This window comes from Pangasianodon hypophthalmus, chromosome 7, assembly GCF_027358585.1.
Source record: "Pangasianodon hypophthalmus isolate fPanHyp1 chromosome 7, fPanHyp1.pri, whole genome shotgun sequence".
Taxonomy (NCBI): domain Eukaryota; kingdom Metazoa; phylum Chordata; class Actinopteri; order Siluriformes; family Pangasiidae; genus Pangasianodon; species Pangasianodon hypophthalmus.
The window spans coordinates 26,519,906-26,546,214 of record NC_069716.1 but is presented as its reverse complement, the minus strand read 5'-3'; the positions used below and the strand labels follow the sequence as shown (position 1 = coordinate 26,546,214).

The 26,309-nt window shown below is 38.8% G+C and overlaps 2 protein-coding genes across 7 annotated transcripts; one reads left to right on the top strand and one right to left on the bottom strand.

Moving 5' to 3' along the window:
• Positions 1–518: 518 nt before the first annotated feature.
• Positions 519–18,642, top strand: slc25a18 (solute carrier family 25 member 18). 6 transcript variants are annotated; one of them, XM_053235511.1, is made up of 10 exons: positions 519–709; positions 3,084–3,140; positions 3,305–3,427; positions 7,017–7,072; positions 7,436–7,526; positions 7,811–7,926; positions 11,206–11,368; positions 12,151–12,311; positions 14,016–14,091; positions 14,256–18,642. In XM_053235511.1, exons 2-10 carry the CDS (start codon positions 3,121–3,123, stop codon positions 14,395–14,397), a joined length of 948 nt encoding a protein of 315 aa, XP_053091486.1. In that variant the 5' UTR covers positions 519–709; positions 3,084–3,120; the 3' UTR covers positions 14,398–18,642. The 6 variants fall into 6 exon arrangements, with proteins under 6 accessions (XP_053091486.1, XP_026802339.1, XP_053091485.1 ...); XM_026946538.3 differs by having other exon boundaries at positions 521–709; positions 2,939–3,140; XM_053235510.1 differs by lacking the exon at positions 519–709 and adding an exon at positions 918–1,212.
• Positions 18,430–25,367, bottom strand: atp6v1e1a (ATPase H+ transporting V1 subunit E1a). The gene is made up of 9 exons (XM_026946491.3): positions 25,177–25,367; positions 23,419–23,484; positions 23,160–23,269; positions 22,996–23,062; positions 22,683–22,772; positions 22,364–22,432; positions 20,421–20,515; positions 20,181–20,268; positions 18,430–19,225 (listed from the first exon to the last, which is right to left on the bottom strand). The coding sequence occupies exons 1-9, from the start codon at positions 25,207–25,209 to the stop codon at positions 19,163–19,165; spliced, it is 681 nt and encodes a 226-aa protein (XP_026802292.1). The 5' UTR covers positions 25,210–25,367; the 3' UTR covers positions 18,430–19,162.
• Between the last annotated feature and the right edge of the window lie 942 nt (positions 25,368–26,309).

Genomic DNA, 26,309 nt, shown 5'->3' with positions numbered 1-26,309 from the left:
ACTAATAGCTACCAAAAAGCAACTTTGGTCAAGTTTAATAAATATATTTCTTTAGAATTGATGGTGAAATTTAGAGACTGATATTTTGTTTTTATGTGAGAGGCAAATAAGAAATCTCATCATGTGTGAATCAGTAACTCCACTAAAAGACAACTTATTAAGGAAAAAAAGGGGGAAATTGAAAAAAACAAGAAAAAGAAAAGAAAAATCTCATGGTGTTTGAGAAATGTAACATACTTTGTAGGTAAAAATGAAAATCTTAGGAGTAAAAAGTATGTTTTTTTCCTGAAAATATTAAATTTCAATAATATTTGAAAATAAAGTACAAATCTTCCAAAATAGCACTTCAGTGCAGTAACAAAAGTTCCTCAAGTCCCGCTTCGTTCCCAATCTGTGGTTATTGCGCAGGATGAGAATTGTGTGGATTTGCGTGTGTGTGGTGTCGTGTTGCGTTAGTGTAAAAGTGTGTGTGTGTGTGTGTGTGTGTGTGTCACAGCGAGTCATTAGAAGAGGGAGGGACTTGTGTGCAAGGACACAATGTTGGTGTTTGTGTAACAGCCCTTGTGTGGCATCTGGCTCTGTCGTCTCTCTCTCTCTCTCTCTCTCTCTCTCTCTCTCTGTGTTATGGCTGCTGCACACATTACTTGACAAAGTGAATGAAAGACAAGTGGACAACTCAATCCCAGTCCAGCTGGATACACCAACAGAGGTAAGAACACATCAAACATCATGTAGTCATGATGAAACAGCCTGCTGTGTTTGAGTGGTGAGGAAAGTTTGGGAGAGAGAGAGAGAGAGAGAAAGAGAGAGGGAGCGGGAGGGAGAGAGAGAGAGCAGGAGAGAGGGAGGGCAAGAGAATGAGATTGAAAGAGAGCGGGAGAGAGAGGGAGGGAGGGAGGGAGAGAGGGAGGGCAAGAGAATGAGATTGAAAGAGAGCAGGAGAGAGACAAAGAGAGCGGGAGAGAGAGAGAAAGAGAGAAAGAGAGCAGCAGAGAGTGAGAGAGAGAGAGAGAGGGAGAGATCTCTGTGCAATTTGGCACCAGATGAGTGTGAAAGAAGTCCGGGGCAGAGAGAGTGGAGAGAAAAAAGGCATGCCCAGAATGCCACCAGAGCTCCACAAAAAGGAAAAGAGGGACTGAAAGAGACAGAGGAGGAAGTGTTCATGTTAAAAAAGAGAGAGAAAGAGAGAGAAAGAGAGACACTCCAAACTAGGTGAGTGTACATATCAGTATACATTCCTTGGACACAGTGAAAAGTAGATTTGCCGAGGTAAAAACAGATCAGCGGTGAAGGGATTAGAAGAGAGGGATTCATTTGTGACAGTAGATTGACAGAGAAGGATGAGAGAAAGACGAGAAACGAGTGGACAGGCAAAACAAACAAACAAACAAAAAGAACCAATAGCAGTAATGTAAAAGATCGTGCACATCAGGTTAACATTATTTTTATGGTCTATTTTGTAATTAAAATAAACTCAAAGCAATTTCAGAAAGGAGTACAAACTGAAAAAGTAAGAAATAAGTCAAGCAATGAAAAAGCAGACGAAGGAGTTGAAAAAGAAGAAAAAAGTCTTATCTTGTAACATATCACTGATCAGCAGTCAGAGAGAGCCAGAGAGATTGTGTTACTAGTGTGTGTTTGCGGCTGTCATCATCTCCCTCTGCTATTGGTTGACAGGAAGCAGGCGTTGTTGGTAAGCCCCTCATTTGTGTGCTCGCCTTTTCTTGCTAATTCAGGAGGTCATAAACCTTTCAGCTGGAAGACTGAAGTGACTTTAAAAGATCTTTTGTTAGCTACGACTTTGAACGTTACACTTCAGAAGCTGAGATAACTCAGTGTGTCGAGTAGGTGAACATTTCTATGGACCTCAAGATTTATGTCATTTTACTGCATTTACAGTATTATACAATCGCTTTTTATCCATCGTGAAAGACATTAGGGTTAATATGATATTGATGTAAGGAATAAAACACTTTGGGGCGTGCTGTTATAGGAAAATAATCAGCGACAAAGCGGTGTGATGTAGCCCAATGTGAAGCTGAATTACTGTTAGCAATTCACTTTCTCGCTTGATGTTAATAAGACAGAAAAAAATGCAGTTTTTTACCACAGAAACTGTAAAACACACCATTCTCTTTTACTATTTGTACTTTTACCGTGTCTCACAACTTAATTACAGCTTTAACTTAGACTGTTACATAGTGCTGACACTGGGGACTCCTTCCTTCTCTTTACACAAACTTTCACGATATCAACAATCACACATGTTTATAATATCTTTAGCTTTAGATTATGGGGCAGGTCTGCCATACACGTCCCTGCGAATTAGTTGTTACCATGGAAACAATAATGTATTCAAACGAGAGCTTACCTGTGATTCGCCTCGCAGCCGGAACTACTTTCAGAGCTGCTGTTATAGCATCAACAACTTCTGACCAATCAGATTTGAGAATTGAACAGCGCTGTGGTATAAATGTAAATATAAACTAGCTCGTGAGAACCAGATGTTGCTTATTGGGCAGGAAATAAGTATTTTATAAAAGTATAAAAAATTGATTTGAGCTTAGAGTTTTTCATCATTTTGCCCTATAGTTGTGTTACTTCAAATATTGTGTTACACACTGTGTATTTCGGAGTATAATGATATTATTTGATATATTGCACATACCTAGGCATTATATCTTTAAACGCTTAGTACTGTTGACATTTTAAATAAAAACAATTAGGTCTATGTTAAAGTATTGTATAATGCATCGATGCATTATCATTCAAGAGAAAATTGAATCGATCCCTGGTGTTTAGTAAGATTTACATTAAATCTGTGATCACTCATTTGCATATGATCACTGTGTGATCACGTTGATCACTCATATGCATCACAGAATCACTTAAGTTCATAAAACACTGCATCCTCATTTGGAGGTCATTCTTCTCCCAGGTACTGAAGAGATGAAGAGGATTTCCACACACACTTCCTAATCCACTTGCATACAGCCTCATTTGGGAAAGTAGTGTGTGTGTGTGTGTGTGTGTGTGTGTGTGTGGAGGTCCCCAAAAGGTTGATTCTCACACCTTACATTCAGGGTGTGAGAGGAAGAAGAGGGCGAACAGAGAGGAAGGATGCCGGAACAGAAAGTTAGGTACGTCTTTTGTCTTTTTGTAAATATACAAACGTTTGTTCTTTCGTACAGGGCAGAAGAAGAGCTTAGATGTATAATTATAGTCTTTAAACAAGCATAATCTGGGATATTCTCCTGGTCAGTCCTGATCCTTTGCCTGTGTTTGTGTTTCATGTCATTCACAGCCTCCCTGCTAAGCTGATTAATGGGGGCGTGGCCGGGCTGGTGGGCGTGACCTGCGTGTTCCCCATTGATCTGGCTAAGACACGCCTCCAGAATCAGCAGGGTGCTCGTGTCTATAGCGGGATGTGAGTATTAGTTTCACTGCAGCATGCTGCATGCTTTATGGAAGCAATTAACAAAAATAGTTTTCCCTAATTCACTGATCGTATCTGTACGACCAAACGTGTACATTTCAGCATAACATTTAACAGCCTGAAAATTTATTCCACTGATGGTGTGTCAGTTGAAGACTTCTTTCCTCGGCTCTTGGATAACTGTAGTCTAGAAGAATTAGCTTGTCTTCCAGTCCAAGTCAACTTCATTATCATTCCGCATACTGCACAGTGAAATGAGGTAGCGAGCGCTTTCTCAGTTATACCCGTCTCACAGCTTGGGTGAAAGAAGCTGTTTAGAAAAGAGATCATGGCTGGAGTGAGTGTCATCTTGAATCATCTTCAGTGCCTTCTTCAGACGTCTTCTCTCCCCAATTCTCAGTGACCCCAGTGCCAGTGATGGTCTCAGAGGTTTTCATCACTCGCTGCATGATTGACAAAAGTTTGTGAGAGTGCACCAAGGAAATCTGGCTTTCCTACACTTCCTTATTTGCACAGATTTGTGAGCAGGTCAGGTGAGCTCCTCTGATATATGAACTCTGAGAAATTTGAATCTGTCTACTCTAGAGTAGGCAGATTCAAATTTCTCCTCAGAGTTCACATATCAGAGGATGTCACCTGGAAGGCTCACTAATCTGCTCTTGTAAAGAACTTCTCAAGAAAGCCAAATATCCTCGTTTCGCTTTCACAGATTTAATGTGTATCTCGCTAAAAATACTCTCAAGGTGAAAGAAAAGTCTTGATGCCTCTGCTCAAGTAATGAATGACATCCTCGCTGCTAAACATCCCAGGGTGCATTGCATCTTCTAGCAATTTACCTTACACATTCTCAACACTACACATTTTCGCACAATAAGAGCTAAAATCTTAAAATACTTGTTCAACTGTGAAAGTGGTCAAACTGTGAATATCTGGAATATTGCTAAGCAAAAGAGCTCTATCATTTCTTCATTATTACAGCCCAGAAATTAGCTCCGCCTCCAGCAGGAACTAAGCTCTGCCCTTTTTTTTTCATAGTATTTAGCTTAGTGCTTGACATTGTTTTCATTACAATTGCAATTCCCTGCTTTAAAAGTTACAAACTGCCCCTTTAAAAGCAGAGGACAGAAAGTGCACGTGGGAAACATTAATGTGTTTATATCCCAACTGGACGGTTGGGCGGAGGTCCGTTCTGGTGGAGATTATCATCATGTGGCTTCTGTTATGACTCAGACATGAAAAAATACAACCTCCAAATTATGTCCTTTTTTGTGTTTTCTTTTAATTTGGTATGCAACCTCGAGCTAGCATGCTGTGTAGTGGCATTAATAAGAGAGCGGAGTCGTAGCAGAGGGAAGGGTTTTTTTTTTGGCATCTTTCTCCTTCCTCATTCACTTACTTAAGAATCCTAGTGAATACCTAAGCAAGCGGAGAGGAAAAGGCTCGCTGCCATGTTGAGCCACTTTTTCCAGCATAGCGTGGTTCTAAAAGAAAGGGAATTTCTTTTCAGGGCTGTGATTCACTGGGAGCTCTGAGTCATATGTCCATTTATGGTCCTTTATTTAGAACTGGGTTAGAGGAGTGGTACTGGTGAATACTGGAGACAGCCTCTGCTCACATTTTAAGAGAATTTCATTTGTACTATTTAATCATTCTCTTTGTGTTTAATAATTCCCTTGCTTTTTTTATTCAGTTAAGCATCTCAAAGCATATAAAAGGAAGTCTAAGTAGTTACAAAAGTGAAAACTGTAGCTCTAACCCACTCCCAGACACATGCTGGGAGTTTCATAGGTTAAGAAATGTTAAAAAGTAAATAACTTTGATGATGCAAACTGAGCATGCTGAGTAGCTAGCTGACAAAAACAAACTGGAGTGATAAATACAAAGGGTACATAGCACCAGTACCATGATGCGGAATAGGTCTCATTCCCGATGTCACATCTGATAAAGTTTAGTTTTGTTAGGAATTTAGACCGGCTCTCCTCACACAATGGACAAGCGGACATGGGCCGTGTCTTTCCTGGACATTATATCTCTGGAACGCTGAACTGCTCGCATACACAGGGCTCAGTTTAAGACCTTGGACATACGGCATGCTGCGTTTGATTTGGTGTCGACATTTCTCTCTTCTTTCTAAACTTCTGTATGTTTTCTCTTTGTTTTACAGTTTTGGGGGGTGGGATGGGTTGGGGTGGATCCTGGCTTGTTTGGTTTCTTATTGTTCTGTACTGTTGTTCTTCTTTATTATGTTGAAATGAAAAAGTCAATAAAGAGGAATTTAGATCGGCTCCGTGAAACTGTCTGATGATTAAAAAGTCGCCTTATGACTTTACAAACGCGTATTATAGAGAAATGTAGTGATCTAATGTTTTAAAATGTAGAGAGTAGATAGTAGAAAGTAGAGATTATTAGTTCGACATCTGTTTTTTGGAAAACTTTTCAATATACCTGTATAATAGTCAGGATTCTCGAGTAATCCTTAACATTTCGACTCAGAAGCCAGGTTTTATAGCAATTAAAATGCTTATTATTAAGTTGCTACACTGCAAAAGCCTTGTTGATGCTCTCAGAAAATGGTAGTAAATAAAAACACATTTTTGTGGAGCGTCCAACATACAAATCCCTGTGTATTAGCCTTTTTTTTTTTGTGTGTGTGTGTGTGTGTGTGTGTGTGGAGCACAACAGCGCCACCAATGGCCATAGAAACACAGAGAATGGTATGAAGAAGCGAGAATCGAGGCTGGGGCTGATTTCTTTCTAGCCCAGACTGTAGATTGATGCATCCTATCAGTGACAGTCGTCACAGATTTGACCTCCATTTTGTCACTGATATTTTTCACACATCTGTAACACGTCATCAGCAGTGATTGAGAACGTGAGTGTGAAACAAAATCGCAAGTGTAATGAACGTGAACAAGCTGGATTATTTACTCTGTCATTCATTTTCCCCAAAAATGTAGAAGTACAAATTACACAAAAGGACAGAAGGCTGAACTGTAAGTTTAGTGTTTTTGGGTTGAATTAAAGCTTTACAACTTTTCTATTGTTTGATATTTGGTGGAAACACGGCATAAACACAGTAGAGCATTACAGACTTGAAACACTTGATCGTGAATGCAACCGATTATCTATTTCGGAGTGTGTGTGAGTCTAGATTGAGTGTGTGTGAAATAGTTTTCACCCTGCATCATTCTAATTTTACCATCCGTAAGACTTTACGCTGTAGTGCACTGTTCAGCCCTAATAGTTTCACAATTGAGCTTTTGATAGATATTAGATTTTATCCCTTCTAATCTAGTTAATATCACCAGCAACAGCGTCAACAGCGTCACTGTGTAGAATGTGTTTTCTTGAATGATAAGTACAAACATTTGAAGGTACACAACACATCAGAGTAGCAAACAGTAGTACAGTTTAGCACCTTTTTTCTAAAACTGTGGTTTAATAAACTGGTAGTTATTATATAACAGTATTTCCATTCTTATGCTTGAAGCTGCAGTTTTATTTCGTACAGAAAATTCCAGGATTATTTGCTAATTCTACTGACTGAAATCATGTTTTTTTTGTTGTTATTGTTGTGAAGGTTGGACTGTTTGACCAAGACGATTAGGACTGAAGGCTACTTTGGGATGTATCGAGGTACATTTTCCCTCTCCGTTAACCCCGTGCTGTCTGTTGTCATCTTGTTTCATTGTCATTTTTATATCCATTACTATCTACTACTCATAAATAGAAGCGTTAGAGTTATGAGCTGTGTAAGGAATAAAACACCCGGGGTGTGCTGTTCTAGGAAAATAATCAGCGATGAGGTGGTGTGATGCAGACCTTCACACAACTGAGTTACTCTTGCCACCTCAAAAATGATTCTATTCCTACAAGAGTGCGTCCCTATGAATTGAATTTCAGTACATTTTCCTGTTTTTTAATGAAGTGTAAAAAAGGCTTATTAAACTTTCACACTCGTTTTCATGTTTTTTTTACTCCATCACACAATTTTTCCAGGTGCTGCAGTGAACCTCACCCTTGTAACTCCAGAAAAAGCGATCAAACTTGCAGCCAATGACGTCTTCAGACAAAAGCTCTCCAAGGATGGGTTTGTCCTCCTTCAACACTTCCAAAAACATCAGTGCATATAAACGTCTCGTATTCAGACCCAGTGAAAGGTCTAAGACATAAAGTGGCACTTTATTTGAATGACGTCATAACACAAGCATTAAATAAGTCGTTTATCGAATAATGCTTGAGTGTGTATGAAAAGCTTGTTAGTAGTGAAGATCAGGTGCTCATGTGCTCATACTGTCTTGAATAGTCACACAATCAGACACTGATATAGTTAAGAGATCTGCTGACCGGGTCACATGTTTGTGTGATTTAAAGGAAGTTACCGTTATGGGGCGAGATCCTCGCAGGCTGTGGGGCAGGAACCTGTCAGGTGGTGGTCACAACCCCGATGGAGATGCTAAAAATACAGCTGCAGGATGCCGGGAGGTTGGGTGAGTCATGGGATTATTGAGTTTATTATCACTCGCCCCCTGAACAAGAAACATGTAAATCATGTACAGTATGCTGGGCAAGATGAATCTCTAAAAATATCTATGAAGCACATACTCATAAATCATTGCTTATAACAGTGCTTATAATTCTTTATGAGCTGGTAATAATACCTTATAAGCATTTTTTTTTTATAAACTCTAATAATGCCTCATAATATTCTAAAGTGTCACTATTCATTATAATGCCATGTGCTGTACTGTACAACTGTTATAACTAATAATGACATGCATAATTATAAAGCAACCGTAATATGAACAATTACAAAAACATTCAAGTAAATTGAATGTCAAATTATTCCTTGCTATAATTACATGGATAGACACTATTAATTTAATCTTCGTAATATAATATGGAAACAATTCCAAATTAATTAAAATAACACATACAGATACGTTATTGCAGTGTTTTTGTAAACTTCAATGTCAAAATTTTAAAAATTAAAAATTTTAAAAATTTGGCTTCATAGAAAGTGGTGTTATTCAGTCATTGAGCTATGACCTCAAGCTATCATCATAGTTGAATTGTAGTGTCCTTTATTCAGTTCATCCTCTAAATATACACTCAATACACTCCTTCATTGATTATGCAAATGTTTGCTTAAAAATTACCTACAAAAATAGAAATATACACTTTATTTACCCAAATTAAATAAGCACAATGTAAGTTGCTTAACATAAAAATGTTTTAAATGGATTTGCAATGTAATTTTTCATGTTTAAAGGAATATTCCAGCAAATTTAAACCTAATCTCTGTTCACTGCATTTGTAGCATTTACACACACACAGACACACACACACACAAAAAAACAAACTACCACAAATCTACAGCTATTATACGCTAATAATAAAGGTCTTGTAGAATGAGACAGAGAGAAAGTCTTAGCACAAGCTGTAATTCTGGAGTTTTATTCAACTTTCCAGTTTTACATTACCAAGTAATTCTGGTTACTTACATACATTCTTTGTTGAATCTGTGAGCCGTGAGCCAAAGACAGAGACGATTTTGTTTTGAGCTATTTTGGTAACATAAGTAGAAAAAGTAGTTCCATCTCTGAAAGGATGAATTACATGGTTTAGAAAATTTAGCAAATTAGCAAATATAGTTCACTAAACTGAATTATATACAGTACTCGTCTAATGTTAGCTACAATGGATATAAAAAGTCTACACACCCCTGTTTACATGGCAGGTTAATGTGATATACAGTCAGGTCCATAAATATTGGGACAGTGACACAGTTTTGGTAATTTTGCCTCTGTACACCACCACAGTGGATTTGAAATGAAGCAGTCAAGATGTGACTGAAGCGTAGACTTTCAGCTTTAATTCAAGGGGTTTAACAAAAATATTGCATTAACCGTTTAGGAATTACAGCCATTTTTTACAGAGTTCCTCCATTTTCACAGGCTCAAAAGTAATGGGACAACCTAATATAATCATAAATATTAGGATTATTTTTATTACTTGGAGGTAAATCCTTTTCAGTCAATGACTACCTGAAGTCTGGACCCCATGGACATCACCAAATGCTGAGTTTCCTCCCTTGAGATGATTTGCCAGGTCTTTACTGCAGCCATCTTCAGTTGCTGCTTGTTTGTGGGTCATTCTGCCTTCAGATTTGCCTTCAGTAAGTGAAAAGCAGCTCAGTTGGGTTGAGGTCGGGTGACTGACTCGGCCATTTAAGAACATTTAATTTCCAAGCTCTTGGGCTGCTTTCACAGTATGTTTTGGGTTGTTATCCATCTGTACTGTGAAGCGCTGTCCTATCAGTTTTGCAGCATTTGACTGAATCTGAGCAGAAAGTATAGCTCTGTACACTTCAGAATTCATCCTGCTACTTCTATCAACAGTCACATTATCAATAAACCCCAGTGACCCAGTTCCATTGGCAGCCAAACATGCCCATGCCATAACACTGCCTCCACATGTTTGACGGATGATGTGGTATGCTTTGGATCATGAGCCCTTCCTTTCCTTCTCCATACTTTTCTCTTCCCATTAATCTTGCATCAGAACTGGTCAGGCTTTTTTTAGAGGTTTTTTAGCAAAGTCTAATCTGGCCTTTGTGTTCTTGAGTGTTACCAGTGGTTTGCATCTTGAGGTAAACCGTCTGTATTTACATTCATGAAGGTGGCTCTTGATTGTAGACTTTGACAATGATAGGCCTACCTCCTCCAGAGTGTTCCTGACTTGGCTAGATGTTGTGAAGGGGTTGTTCTTCAATAAGAAAAGAATTCTGCAATCATCCACTTTAGTTGTTTTCTGTGGTCTCCCAGGCCTTTTGGTGTTGCTGAGCTCGCCAGTGCATTCCTTCTTTTTAAGAATCTACCAAATTGTTGATTTGGCCCTCCTAAAGTTTCTGCTATCTCTCTGATAGGTCTGTTTTGGTTTTTCAGCCTAATGATGGCCTCCTTCACTTGCATCAACACCTCTTTGGACGGCATATTGAGAGTTCCCATGAACAGCTACCAAATGCAAATTCAACACTTGGAATCACCTCCAGACCTTTTATCTCCTTAATTTATCATGATATAAGGAGGAAACAGGCCACAGCTGGCCATGAAACTGCTTATCAGTCAATTGTCCCATTACTTTTGAGCCTGTGAAAATGGAGGGACTCTGTAAAAAATGGCTGTAATTCCTAAACGGTTAATGCAGTATTTTTCTTGAAGCCGTTGAATTAAAGCTGAAAGTCTACGCTTCAGTCACATCTTGACTGCTTCATTTCAAATCCACTGTGGTGGTGTACAGAGGCAAAATTACCAAAACTGTGTCACTGTCCCTATATTCATGGACCTGACTGTAGGTGTGCAATCAGTTTATTGTAAGTTTGTTTTTCGCTTGAATTTTATCTGTTGCTATATGACATTAAAGGTGGATATAACTGACATAATTTAGCTTGGTTTTTAGTATTTTTCAATCACAAAAAACTGCCATGTTAACAGGGGTGTGTAGACTTTTTAATACCCACTGAATGTCTTTTGCATAAATATTTATTGACCTGCACTGTACACAGGTTTTCTTTACCCTTTCTCAGTGTTGAAATTCTTGACCATGATAATTACACACAGTAACCACAAATGGATTTTTTATAAACTACCAAAAAGTAGTTAATAATCTGAATAGTTATTATAAAGCAATTGTAATCATGTTATTCAGAAATCCTCATCAGGCAACAGTGTTGATGGTAATACCCGTCTTTTTGTTCGTCTCTACAGCGGCACAGAGATCCGCGTCTGCCTCGGCTCCAGCCTCCTCGCCGTCTCTGGCGTCTTCTCACCACGCTGCCGTGCGTCGCTCAGCCACGGCCATAACGCTGGAGCTGCTGAGGACGCAGGGCCTCCGGGGCCTCTACAAGGGCACAGGGGCCACTCTGCTCAGGTCAGACACACTTCCTCTGACACTTCAGACACATGAATGTCTTTGTATTGTTTGAAAATGTTAATGAAATTGGGTCAGAATACCGACAATTGAATAATAACAGGTTAACACTCGCAAAAATAAGAGTACCAAACTGTACTTTTCTTTGTCTCTGGCCCAGCTGTCAGCATTAATGCTTCGTGGTGCCAGGGCTTCTCCTCCTATCCGTGTGGGTTTCCTGCAGTGTCCAAAAAACAAGCTAGTAGGTGGATTGGCTTAAATCTGCATTCAGTTGCAATGCAACTCCAGTCCATTCAGCTGCTATTTCTACCTCTGCTGTAATATAAATTACAACTGAGCCTACCAAATTTCTGCTTAAGGTCCAATATTTGGATATTAGGATGGTAATTGTGTTGTGTTGTCTGTGATGTGTGTGTTGTAAACTGTGTTGAATGTATCATGTTGTGACCAAACACCACAAAATATTCCTAATACATGTAAATGTATACAGCAAATACTCTGATTCTGAATCTGGTCTAACTGCTGATGAGGATGGAGCACCATTTCTTCATGACATCTCTGTTGTAACTTCTTGGAAACTTCTTGTACAGTTATGGAAAAAAGTTTTATTGTTAACTTTTTTGGTATATAAATCTGTAAAAAAAAAAAATGTCTTTCCATCCAGGAACCATGGGGGATGCAAACTTCTGGACTGTATACAAAGTAAACGTCCTTGTACGTGAGTCTGATCTGTCTGATAAAAATGATTCCTCTTTTGTCTGATTTCTCTTTTCTCCACTCAGGGATGTGCCATTCTCGATGATCTATTTCCCGCTGTTTGCCAAATTTAATGCAGTGGGTCGGAGCAGAGATCTCGCTCACGAGCGCGCGCCTTTCCTGCAGTCCTTCGCTTCGGGATGCGCGGCCGGCTCGGTGGCGGCTGTGGCGGTCACTCCACTGGATGGTGAGATTCAGGCAAGAGAAGAGTGGAGGATCGCAGTGTGCACTCTCTCTTTCTCTTTCTCTGTAGCTCTCTCGTTCTATCACTAACCTTTAGAAAAGATCAAAGAGTCTTTAGACAGGAGTTTTGGTTCGACACAGAAGAGACTACATTCCCTTTGTGCTTAACTACAGTAAAAGAAAAAGTATATATAACTACCGCCATCACTACATACAAAAGGAAGCGATTGTGAGAATATCGTGTAATCCTTTTCAGACGTGTGAGAGCATGTCTAAAAGCCTGGGTCATGGCAGATGTAGAAGGACAAAAGAGTTTTTTTGGTGTTTACTTGTGAAAGGATGCATTCAAACACCTCAACAGCCCAATCCCAAACCCACAACTCATCACGTCTTCTCAAATAACCTATAATTTGTCTTACAGGAATGGAGTCTTAATGATAACCATTGTAGATTAGTTTACAATGACACAGCAGTTCATGACATCATCGTCAGAACTGCAGGACTGATTTGGCGGGTGAGATACAAGGAGCTATGACATGCAGCTCACAGATATGGCAGATTTCTATTCTGACGTATAGTTTGGGACCAAATGTGGCATAACCTTGTTATATCTATTAAAACAAAGCAGTGTGACCACATGGAGCTCAAAAAGCTCATGTGTAAAACAATAAAGAGCCCGTTACCTCGCTGTATTCCCAAACACAAGGAGACATCTGCGACACCACAGTGGCATCTTTACCCTGGTGGTGTCAGGACAATTCACACCTCCGGACTCTCCTACCGTGGACCTATGAGCATTTTGGACTAGATACGTCTAGATTTCTTTTGAAGCAAGATATAGTCAAGTTGTACATGTTCTCCTTGTGTCTGTGTGGGTTTCCTCTGGGTTCTCCGGTTTCCTCCTGTAACGTCCTGGAGCAGGACGCAGTTGCGTAAATTCAGCATATTGTTTATTTGGAGCTTTCATCATCGTTTCATCATCACCTTTAGCATAGGTTGAGACATAACATCGGGCAACATCTGAAAGGTCAAATTTATAATCATGAACATAAGGTGGGAATGAATCAGAAGAAAAGCAGACTCATTCCAGGAATGAAAAAAAGGCTAACTATTGCATATAACTAAACATAAACTTACACAAAACTGCTGAACACAATCAGGTGACATGCAAATGACAAAACGGGGGCGGAGACAGGACCAGGAAGTCATAGTCTACCAAGAACATAGTGTATATCACAATAAGAGCACGGGCTATGAAAAGCACTGTGCTCTGAGGGGATTTGTGACACTTCCCTCCTCCCACAAAACATGCCAGTAGTTATTTTCTCTCTCTTAATATTGTTATGACCATAAAGTAGCTTGTTGGCCAGGAACCAAGGAAGTGAAATTGGTCATACTGTCTCTCCCCTGTCAATCACAGTGACAGTAGCCAATCATGGGCGTCTATGAGCTGATGTATGTGGAAGAGGGCAGATAGCGATTTCCTCTGAGTGCGTTACACTGCCCTGTGATGCAGCATGAGCACGAGTTTGAAAAGATGTTGTTGGCTGACTTTACGTGTCTTGGAGGAAGCATGTGTTAGCTTTTTAGAAACTGGAAAGCTTATGAATTTATAAGTGGAAACAGTATCACTGGCTATAATGAAGTGAAAGCTAACTGTGCAATAAACGCCGAATGCTGTGGGTAATCAGTTTTTATTTTCCCCCAGTCATAAAGACTCGTCTTCAGACGCTGCAGAAGGGGGAAGGAGAAGATTCATACCGGGGCATCATCGACTGTACACGGTAAGATAATCTGCCTTAAATGTAGAGTATATTGGTAATTAAACTGTTATTAAAGTGGTGAATATTTTTACTTTCACATGACGAGTATGAGATCTGTACATAGATATCGGAATAATATTTGAGATATTGTTCCGACTAGTTTTGATTTCTTCTGGCATTCACAGGCGCATTCTGAGTCGAGAGGGACCATCGGCCTTTCTTAAAGGAGCGACGTGTCGAGCGCTGGTCATTGCCCCGCTTTTTGGGATCGCACAAGGCATCTACTTCCTGGGTGTGGGTGAGCAGGTGATGAAGCTGCTAGAATAGAAATGAAGTCTCATATCAGTGAACAAACGCACAGTACTGTTTCAACACGTGGAGAGAGGAGAGGGCCCGGGATTAGGAGAAGGAGTAAGTGGTTAAAATGAGAGGGATGTCCACTTACATAACCAAAGGAGTTAAAGAAAAAAAAAATGAAAGGGCTGTTCATGCTATCATAAGCGGTGACGTTGCACACTAATAGTTTCTCAAGTGTCTAAAAGATGTAAACAGGGTTCTTTGGGCAAAACAGGGTCCTGGTCTATCCGAAGGTGTCTAATTCACTTGATTTAGACTGATTACTTGCGTAAAACATGAAGGATGTAATATGAAATCCATCACTAGTACACTAGCAAAGGTTAGAATAATAAATAAATAAAGTGCATGTCAGTGAATCAAGTGGATCAGAGACCTGCACAGCTAAAGATGAAGAAAAGCGCTTGGTGCTTTGCTTTGTATGAGTGTTTAGGATGCAGTGTAACAGACTGTACAGGATCTGATGCTGTGTTAATCTGTGCTTTAATCCTCTATGTTGCTCAGCCTCAGCCTGCTGGATTACTCGGTTAAAGCTGGGGTCTGAGGTTTTTAAGTTTTAAGTAATATTCAGCAACATTTTCCCTCACATTATGACAGCTTTAATAAATATCGAGCTTAGCTTAAGGAACTCCATGCTCTGTGGCAACCCAGACTTTGTAAACAGAAAAAAAATTATGCAAACCACCAAAATCCAACCAATCAGGACACAGAGGCGTGTCTACTTGCCTGCATTTAGGACATGTGCACGTATTTTGGGAGTGAATGAACGTTGCATTTAATTAGATTTTAAGTTTAGCAAGAGCTAGCTTTATATCACTTCTGCTAAAATCACTGACTGTATCTTTAAGATGATGACCAGAGCTACAGTAGAGTTTAGTTCCAACACTAATGGTGCATGTCAACTTGCAAGTTCAACATGTCGTCTTCTATTCATTTTAATTTTTGAATATGTGCAATGCATGAAAGTGGTGTGGCAGCAAGCAGCAACAAAATATATGGATTTTGTTAGAAGTGGATTCGTACTGTAAGCTCCCAGCAGGCTCGTATTAACCTTTATGTTCTGTTCAGGTTAATTGGATCAGTTTTTAAAACGAAAACAAGTTCTTTTAATGTGGTGTATGTCAGTAGCTTAATTTTTCTACACAAGCTGGTTTTTTAAATCCATTTTATATTACACAACCCACATTCCCTAGGAAGCATGCTGTTATAGGAAAATAACATTGTGGCGGTGTGATCCGGCCCGTCCCCACACATAATTACTGTTACCACCCTGAAGTTGATTATTTTCCTGTAATAGCACAATCCTGAAGTGTTTTATTCCTCTTATACCACAGCAATGTGCCAATGATTACAACTTTTATTTATTAAAGAATGACTCGTCATACTTTTTTTTCAATCCATTTATAGTTACATTTAATGTTGTGGAACGTCTGTGAAAAGTTACTTTGTGTTATAACAGAAAAGTAGTTTCCTCTCTTAATCTCTTAACAGCCACTTTTCTATACTCCTGAATTTAATAATAAGACAAAAAATAAACACTAAACAGGGACAACTATGAAGCTCTGACACTGGAGACTCCTTCCCTAAATGTGAAATAAGCATCTCCTTACAGAAATGTCTCAAGTTGTTACTTGCTATACTAATGATGATACATTAGAACAAGCGCATTAATATAAACCTTGGAGCTGGAACTACTATCCGAGTCGTTCTGTTATAGAAAATGAATCAACCCCTTCTGACCAATCAGAATCACTCACCTTTCAATAGTGCTGTGGTATAATTTAAAATAAATGTTGCGAGTGTGTTGGAACAAAATCTAAAGCAGTGAACAGAACATGAGGGTGAAACGCTGCTGGATGCTTTTCCAGGGTCAGCAAGTCTCCTTTACTACCTTCTACACGTGCCGAGTTAAATCAGATGTTAAAGCACGGAGCAAGGAACTAAAGACATGCTCCACAATTACAATGACAATGATTATGCACTATCACTGAGCTTATTATGATCTTTTCTGCACATATAAAGTCTTATCTTTAAGACACCTGGAATGGATGAAGTGTCACCTTAAACGTGACCCAAGATCAGAGAAAGATAAAATATTAAAGAATGTATTCAAATATTATTAATTATCTTCTGCTTATACTAATCTTACAGAGGTATAGTAATCTGCGTTTGTTCTAAAAATCAAAACTAGGGCTCTGATTTTTTTTTTTCCTCCACAGTCAAGCTCTAAAATATATTTATCTATGTTAGATATCTGTATAGCTGTACACACTATAACACCAAAAACTATACATGATCACATCGTGGCTTCTTATAAACGGTTTTTATGAAGAATGACCAGAATCCTGAGCTTGGGGTCTGGTCACATGACACTCATATGCACCTCAAAGTCAAGATTTGAGGCAACCTCTATAAAACAACAATGCAAAATAATCCACTTTTTTAACAAGGTATGCTACGTGTTATTCTTTTGAAACATACAGACTATGAGTATTATTACTGTACTGAATGGAGTAAAGAGCACAAGGAACATCATGGTTAAAAATACAAACAGAAGTTAGATTTCTGGTGTAAAGAGACAGTGAGATGGGAACAAGTGCCACCTTGTGGCTGGATTTTACACTATAATCTGACCGAAATCAGTGAGGATTAATTTTTTTTTTTTTTAAATCATTATTCGATAATTTCATTATATTCTATTTAAATCAGGTTTGCTCTGATTACATGAAAATCATGTACAGTGATTGTATATTCTGATTTTACACATGTATCACTACATGTCTTTTAATTTGAACTTTTAATCTCAGTTTACAGATTTATCACAATATTGTATTAGATAAACTGAACAAACATTAATCGCACAATTGTAGACACATTCCTCTGACAGGTTTATCTGCCATGTTTCACTCTTCAGTTGTTCAAAAAGGTTCCCTTAAGGGTTCTTGGATGTTTGATGGGTCTAGCTTTCCGACAAGGAACTTTTTTTTTTTTGGAAAAGGAAATGCTCGGTTGTACGGCTTGATGTAGAACCTTAAATGGTTCCTTCAGAAGGACAAACCGAAAAACCTTTTTATTTTTCCTAAGTGTAGTTCCCACCAGCTACAGGACAGACTTATAGACATATAGAACATGACAGTATTATTAGTTTCCATAATTACAACATTGGGCCTCATTTATCAATTTGGATATTAATGGAAAGGTTTTATTCATAAATCGCTCACTGGAGCCTTTACACAAGACATGTGGCCTTCATTAAAATCCAGTTATTTCAGACAAAAAACATTCATATCCTATGTTTTGCTCCTGAGTTTGTAAATTTACTTAAAAGCACACTCACTAATGTGAACTTCGAATCATCGGCTTCAAAATGAAGCGATTTTATAAATGGATTACACTGTCAAGTTTAAAACGATTCATTATTTCAGTTACACACCAATTTAATGAACATTTTGTGAAACATACTCTTGAAAGAAGGCGATCCAAAACAAATCAATAAAAAGTCTAGCCGTTCATTTAGAACAGAAGTAATGGCACCCTATTAAAGGAGCACAGGTTAGTGTGTGTCTGTGGCATGTGAGGAGCTGCAGTGGCTGAGCTGCATTACTGGAAGAATGAGCACACGCTGCGTTTAGGAGGTGCTCTTTCACCGTTTAGTTATCATTTGATCATTTTTAGGTGTCTGTGAGTTTTATGGAGTTTTGTAGCCTTCAAGAAAGGTAAATCAGCTGTTCTGTGAATGCACTTGGTAATTTACGGCTGATTGGTTTTTCTCTACATATGCACACAAGTATTAAGAAACTCAGCATTACCAAAACGTTTGTAAATCTGGCAGGAATTTTTATCTTGGTTTACACACAACTTTACGAAATGATTGATAAATGAGGCCCATTGTGTGTGTGAGCACTTGTGTAATAAATAAAGCATGATTGTACACTATAATGCAGAGTTGACTACAGATACAGTTTTGACAGTATTGTGTCCACAAGAACCACCATTTGTCCAACATTTCAAGATAAATTATTTAATCTGATGTACATACTGTATGTGATGAAATATTTGTACTAATTTCTTTCTCCTGTTCAAGGACAATGAAAGAAAAACAAAAGAAATGCCTGTTTTTTGTTTTTTTTGGTCGACATTTGTATTGTAACAAATGATTTTAACACAACACCAGTACTGAAATGTTTCCAAATATAGAAATAAAATATATTTGATTTAGTCCTCAGTTTTATATTCACACCCACACACAAGCAATTAAATGACAAACAAACATCAGGTCATTTACATCATACAGGTCAAGCACACGTTTAAGGCAAGGCAGGGTAAACATCCAGACACGTTAAGAAAGCCGATGCTTTAAGTTGTTAGCGAATTTATCCAACAGTGGTCATTAGAAAGGAGAGGTACAGTGATAGAGATGTGCTTGTTTACAGTATAAATATCAGAGCTCTTTATTATCCGTGAGTGCATAGATTACACTGTACCTTCACAGAGTTATATTTAAAAAGGATCACGGTGAAGCACATCCTGTTTATAATCTGAGCTCGCTTCAGTACACTGTACCCTTTTCCAGTCAGTCCTGTCATCAAAGGAGGGAAACCTGGACCACTTTCACAACCGAAGAAGAGAGAAGTTCACGCAGAGACAGCGAGCCTTTACACACCTTGCATAAAAACTCAAAGACAGTCATGTTGAGGTTAAGTGTAATTCATTTCTATTCCTTTGGTCGAAGTATCTGTTAATCCAAGAACTTGCGGTTCTGGTTAGCACCGAATAGAGCCACTCGGATTTCAGGCATCATCTGAGAATGAAAAGAAAACACAAACAAAACAAAAATGCTAAATTAAACACATTATCCGCAATCCAATCAATTATTTTCAGACACTGATATGATATGCATGATCTATTTTCAGATCACCATAATCGCCTATTGTTATGTAAGGTTTATATCACTGCAATATTATATTTTAACAAATTACATTTACATGCGTTTGTTTTTCTGTTAAATGTCTTCATGCTGCCTTCTCAATGTAAGAGACACCAAAAAAAAAAAAAAAAAAAAAAAAAAAAAAAAAAAAAAAAAGCCCTGCTCACACAAGCAGCGGTATTTCCAATACCAATACTGTGCTGTAAGTAAGGAATAAAATTAGACAGGAATGCTGTTATATGACAATAATCAACAATGGTGGCCTGACACAAAGAGGATTTGAACATCATCATACTTTTTACTCGTTTATAATTTAATGTAATGTTGTAAGAAATCTATGAAACAGGTTAGTTCCTGTTATCACTTATGTTAGAGCAGCTACTGTATAAACAGTTGCTTCCTCACCAACCTCGCTTTATCTCTCTCTCTCTATCATCCACCGTACAGTAACCCAGAGCCTAAACCGTTCAGCCACCACTGCCACATAATTAATGGAATCATTTCCTTAAGGTGCTGGTCTAGTGTATGGTTCAAATCCCATGAATGTCACTTTATCTGCTCAGGTTTGAACTAACAACCTTCTGATTACTAGCTCAGAACCTTAACCACTGAGCTACAGCTACAAGTAACAACATTATTACATTCTGCCTGGCGTCTTTATTCTCTCTCTGCATGTTCACCCATGACGTGACTGCGTGCATTAGCTGAAGAGTTATAGAACTGATTTTTGCTGCACCAGGCATGCTAATTAATCCACATTAATTAATCATTCTACCATCAACCAGATCGCGGTGGGATTTCTGAAACGAGTACCATGTGCTATAGTTACCTGCTGAGCCAGGAGATCCAGTCTGCTCTCCAGAGTGTTGGCCACCTTGATCTTGCCGTTAGCATTATAGACCTCCACACCTCCAGAGCTATGCACAACACACCAACATGTATTCTCATTTAGGCGAGACAGGCAGCTTTAAATCAGCAAAAATACAAAAAGCCCACTTTCTCACAGAGAGCACGAGTTCTTAACCTCATAAACAGGAAATAGAGACAGTGCAGACAGGTGATATCTTACATGTCAGGGGAGAGGAAGTTGTCTTTGTCGATTTTGACTTCGATGTTACTCTTCACAGTTTCTTTGTAGATGCGGATATTTTTCTGGACAGCAGCCTAAAAAAATAAGAAGAACAGATTTTATTTCTTCAGCTGCAACTATACAAGCACTACCAAAAGGTTACAGCATGAATAATTTCACCCTTGGCCTGAATGCTTCAATCTGGGCCAAGTTCAAATTGCACACAGAAAAATTCCAAAGCATGGGTCGATTGCATCACTCCTTTTTTTAAAAAAAAAAATTCCTACTTTCTTCCTGCCAATTCCCACCCACTAGCTAACACTCTGCTATCACATGACAACCTCCAACCTGGGATGGTGGGGCAAACATGGGTTTCCTCCAAGACACGTGACGCAAGCCTCTGCATCTTTTCGAACTGCAGCTCATGCTGCGTCACAGAGCAGCGCAAAACACACAGAGGAAAGTGCTATCTGCCCTCTTCCGCATACACGAGCTCAGAGATGCTCATGATTGACAGGGCAAAGACAGTAATACTGTCCTTACCATCCCGAGAGTACGGCAAATTTTACTCCATCGTTGGGATTTGAATCACAGTCTACTGATGATGGCGTGAACACTTTTCTGTTGTGCCACTCTGGAGCCCCAGATAAAAAACAAAAAACAGATAAAAAGTCTAGTTTTGAGCAAAACTGGGTTTTCTCTTTCAACATACTGTGACACCTCTAACTTAAGAAATCACAAATCTATTTCTTTCTTCAGAGACCAAGTTAAGTAAATAAGGAGCCAGTTACCATACAGCTGTGAATAAGAGAAAGTATAAAAAGAGACGGTTATAAAAGGTTATATTTATTATTTTTATATTTTATTTATTACTTGGTAAATCCAGTATCCCAATAGTTGCTTTGAGGTAATCAGTATGTTGGTGTCTTTCAGTGGAGCTGGCATCGAGTCTTTAAATGCAATTTTTTGTAATTAGAATTTAAAATGCTAGAACTTTAGTTGTGAGTGAGATGTGTGCAACATATTTTCCAAAAAATTTCGCCATGTGAAGGATTTTCCCAGGTTGCCACACGTACACTACAGGTAACGCTGGAACCCATGACCCCACTAGCCTGCATTAGTCTTAGAAACTAGGAAAATCTAGTTTTTCCAGACTGCCATCGGCTGCATAACATTTGTAACAGAACGTACTTGGTATCATTCACTAGCTAAGAGTAGCAAGATTGAAATTCGGCTGGCTAGACTCCTCATGCATGTGTGTTTCAACAATGAGAGTCAGTCAGTGAGAGAAAATGCCTCTCCTAGGCAAAAAAGCTCACTGAATTTACTGAATTCAATTGTGTATATCAGTTCTACGTGAACAAATTACTCTACATTAACACAGTTAACTTTTGAACATCCAACATGATTTGATCATATGTTTTCAAATCCCTGAATGTAATCGCTCACCCCAGCTAAGGATCGAACCCGGGTCACTGGGGTAGTGAGGCAGCAATGTTTAACACTGCACTATTCTACGCACATACATTAAACATGTTAGTTTAATGCTATATTTATTTCTTCCCATCAGCGCTAACATCCTTGTCATGTAGTTAATACTACGGGAACTGATAACACTGAATTACTACATAATTCAAACTAGTAATTAAAAACTTGTTTAAATTAAATTTAGTGTAATCGATTTTGATGAGAAAGGTGATAGTTTTACGCAAAGTATATGTAATGTGCTCTCTAAAATCTGACTGACTACATGTACCCTTTTCCGTCTAGCTAGACTCCTCGCGTGTGTGTGTGTGTGTTTCAACAATGCCACTCAGTAAGTCTGTCTGTGAAAACGCCTCTCCTAGGCCGGCTCGCCAGACGGTCCGACAAGAACTCAACTGTTGTACTTTGACACCCTTAAATAATGAGATGAGTCAGACTGAATGGGGAATAGTGTTCACCTCCACCATGGCCAGATCATCCTTACGGCAACGAATCGTCACCTTCGGTTCCAGCAGCTGATAGAAGCCCTAGAGGAAAAGGAGTCGTGTTAATGTTGACTCATAATGACTTATTTCTACAAACAGTGCAGTTTGTTGGGCATTTCAGACAGACGGGGCTGTTTATATGTATAATATATAAGGGTAGGAAGCCATTTTTGACATTTGTTGTGTAATATGAACTGAATGTGGAAGAATCCCGTCAGGATGGACGCATCAGCGAGCCTTAACTAGTGCATTATCATCACGCTGGTCTGTGAAGAATAAGAGAAGCGCAGACCTGCAGCACGAGTCCTTCTAACAGACTCGCGTACTGAGCCGGGTCTTTAGCGATGCCAGCTAACCGCTTACGGGCTTCGTTCAGAAGATCCTAAAACACAGAGAGGGAGAGAGAGAGAGAGAGAGAGAGAGAGAGGGCGGAAGTGGAACATCGAGATGATCAGGATCATGTACGAGATCAACACATATATGCGCGCACACACACACACCCACATACCCACATACAAAAACACCCCCACACACAAAAACACCCCCACACATACACACACACACACATCCACCCCAACACAAACACACCCGCCCACAGCTCATACCAGGATCATGTCATCCCGGGCCTTGAGCACCTTCAGCCTGGCCTGATTCATCAGATTGGACATCTGACTACAGAGACGAAGATTCATTTAGGAATGATTAGAAAAGCTGGGGATAAAATGTAGAAACAGTGAGTGTTTAGATGACGGGTTTAGAACCAACTCACATTTTCTTCTGCTGCTCAATCTGCTTCTCTTTCTTCTCATAGTACTCCATTATCTTAAGCCTCTGTGTTTGCACAAGTCGTCCCTTCTCGATGTTAAATTCTTCCTCAGCCTGCAGGAAACAAACAAACAAACAAACAAAAAAAACATTTTAACATGGACAGCTTTAAATACCAACAGACTGTGATAATAAATCTACAGGTTAAAGCTGATGGTTTTTTTCTTTTCATGTTAAATTGTGCGCAGAAATATATACTTTACCTTCGCGTCAATTTCCTCTGCCTTCTCACTGGCCTCTTGCTCAATAAAGGCCATCATGTGTTTGATCTAGAAAGAGATCATGAATCAGTTAGAATCTGCAGGGTTTTAAATGAAGAGAGACGCGTCACTTTATTATTAACATTCACAGAAGTATCATTACAGTATTTATGTAGAAGTGGAATGATTTATAATCGCACTATCCGGGGTCGCCCAGATGAGGATGGGTTCCTTTTTGAGTCTGGTTTCTCTCGAGGTTTCTTCCTCATGTCGTCTCTGGGATTTTGTCATTGCTCATTAGGAATGTAAACCTACATCTGGATTTCTGTAAAGCTGCTTTGCGACAATGTCTATTATTAAAAGTGTAGTAAAGTTGCGCGATGTTAACTAACATGACATATTTGTCATGAAACCGAGAGACGGCTCAGATTATTCAGTTTGGGTACTGACCAATACCCAAAGCTGATATCAAGGTCGAATCGAAAATGGAGAACCGGAGAACTCCATCATCTAGAGCACATCATTTGGCAATGCACACAACCTTGGGGTAGTTCTGACCACTGAACTGTAATTCTCAGAATTCTCATATTGCTAACCTGACTCCGGGCATGCACGTTTATCCTTTACAACATCAGAAGGATCTGATCATTTCTCTCCACAGAGGTCACTCAGGTGCTTGTTCAGTCCCTTGCCATCTTGAGATTGGACCGTTCTCACCTGTTCTTTTCCTGTGTGCCATCCGACTCTTCAGCTCACCCCGAATGCAGCTCTAAAACTTGTTTTCCACACAAAGTTCTCCAATATCACCCCATTCCTCTGCTCCCTCAACACTCATGCTCGTCTACGAAGCCAAAAACGGACTCAACACGTACCAGAAGGTGCGAATCAACCCACAGTCCCTCAAGATACAAGGAAGACCTGCATCAAGACTCTTTTCTGTCCTGGCACCCAGGTGGTGGAATGAACTTCCCCAGAGACACAGGTTGTCTTCAGACGAATCCTGAAGACCTAACTCTTTACTCTTAAGCACTTAAATGAGAACTAATTATTTTTTTTTTTTAATGAAAAATCCCTTGACTTGTGCATTTTTTTCAATACTAACTCACTGAACTCTCTAACAGTGTTTCATTTTAACAGTATTCTTAGCATGAGGTTGTTTTGTAAATGGAAATCTGCCTATCCCTAGTGAGCTTTAAGATTTTTTTTTTTTTGCATACTGGAGACCTACAAGGATTGAGTGCTTTTAAAAAAAAAAAAAGGCCAAGCTTGCTTAAGACTAGAACATTAAGCAATCCTGGCATGTGGAAAAGCAGAAATAAGACTGCATTTGTTACAGAGGTCCAACATGGACAAGAAGGATCAGGTGTTCAATTCCTAGAGATACTCTGCATAATTTAGCTGGTGTTTTAGCTTGGTATGAACTTGTGCTTGGGTTTAATGTGAATCTCTTCAAGTCTTGCAGCTCATAAAGGACAATTATTCAGTCAGTTCAATAGAAATGAGGTGTATTAGAGCAGGGAAAGCCCTGAGCTATGCAATAACTCTGTCATTTCTCCATTTCCAGTTTCATCAGGAAGAAGATATGTCTGATTATCCGAGAAACTGGAGCAGTAATCGTCTTTAAACCAACACTGAGAGACTAAAAGAGACTTTTATACAGTTAGAAAGGCAAAGAAAGCGACTGTTTACTTTTCCACTCAGGAGAACTTACATGCTAAGCAAATTGACCAAACTTTAGAAACTCTTAGCTAGCAGTTTTACCTGTTTCTGAACGTCGGCATCGCTAAGCGCCATGGCTGTCGGTCTGTTGTGAAAGATAAACTCAAAATGTATGAAAGTTTCCGCTTAAAAAAACACTAAAAACCGATTAAAGTTGCACCAACGCTAACGCTGGAAAACACTCGCGCTGGAGAAGCTGAATCAGCTGACCGGAAGTGTGATGCTCTGTCACGTGACGCCTTCAGCCGACACGCAATGGGCGTGGTTTTTGTTTATTTGTTTATTTACTTGCTTTATTACATTCATTGCAATTTACAAAAACCACAATGGTAATAACAGACGTGTTATACACATAAATAAATAAATAAATAAATAAATTTGACATGAGAGTATTCCGAAGTATTTTTCCTAAAAATGCTAGAATCTATAAAATATCCATTTTAGCCACTTTTTCCACTTTTTAGATACTATAGGCATGAGAAATAACGAGGCGAACGCCTTGTTTTTTTATTGTAATTCAAGAATAAACACAATAACGCAGAACATGTAAAAAAAAAAAAAAAAAAAAAAAAAAAAACACAGCACAGTATAATACAAAATAAAAACATAATTATTAAAAGAAAATATCATGATTATAGTAAATTAAGATCCTGGATCAAATTAAAGAGTCTTCTGAGGCGACCTTGTAATAACTTGTAATAACATCGTTTTGTTTATTATTATTATTATTATTATTATTATTATTATTACTGGATATAAATCGGGCGCCATCTTCTCTACCCCGATCCGCGTCCTACCACCAAGCACTAGGTGGCAGTAACGCTTCACCTGCAGTACAGTAGAAGAAGAAGAAGAAGAGGAAGCAGCACTGTAAAGACGAAGAAGAAGAGTTTGAATGGCGTTACTGCTCACCTGAACAGGTGGAGCTGTCATGCAGCAGGAGAGAGTTCAGGTGCTAGAGGATATTACTAACTTTTATACACTTAATATTGAGATGTTTAAGAGCAAAACATCCAAACAAACTACCTTAAAGCAATAAAAACAACTTTATTATAAGTAAATATATAGTAGTTTATTTTAGTAAAAAAAAAAACTTCTTTCCTGTGGGAGTGTTTTTTGTAGGATTTTTTTTTAAAAGATTTTTAAATTTTTCAAATGGAACTAAACCCTAATTT

Bases quoted from the DNA above. Each gene is read 5' to 3' on its own strand.
- slc25a18 (XM_053235511.1), top strand. From the start codon at position 3,121: ATGCCGGAACAGAAAGTTAG. The intron at 11,369-12,150 runs GTCAGACACACT...TTCTCCACTCAG, and splicing joins ACAGGGGCCACTCTGCTCAG to GGATGTGCCATTCTCGATGA. The intron at 14,092-14,255 runs GTAAGATAATCT...TGGCATTCACAG, and splicing joins GGCATCATCGACTGTACACG to GCGCATTCTGAGTCGAGAGG.
- atp6v1e1a (XM_026946491.3), bottom strand. From the start codon at position 25,209: ATGGCGCTTAGCGATGCCGACGTTCAGAAACAG. The intron at 23,270-23,418 runs GTAAAGTATATA...TGTTTCCTGCAG, and splicing joins CAGAGGAAATTGACGCGAAG to GCTGAGGAAGAATTTAACAT. The intron at 23,063-23,159 runs GTGAGTTGGTTC...TCGTCTCTGTAG, and splicing joins ATTGAGCAGCAGAAGAAAAT to TCAGATGTCCAATCTGATGA.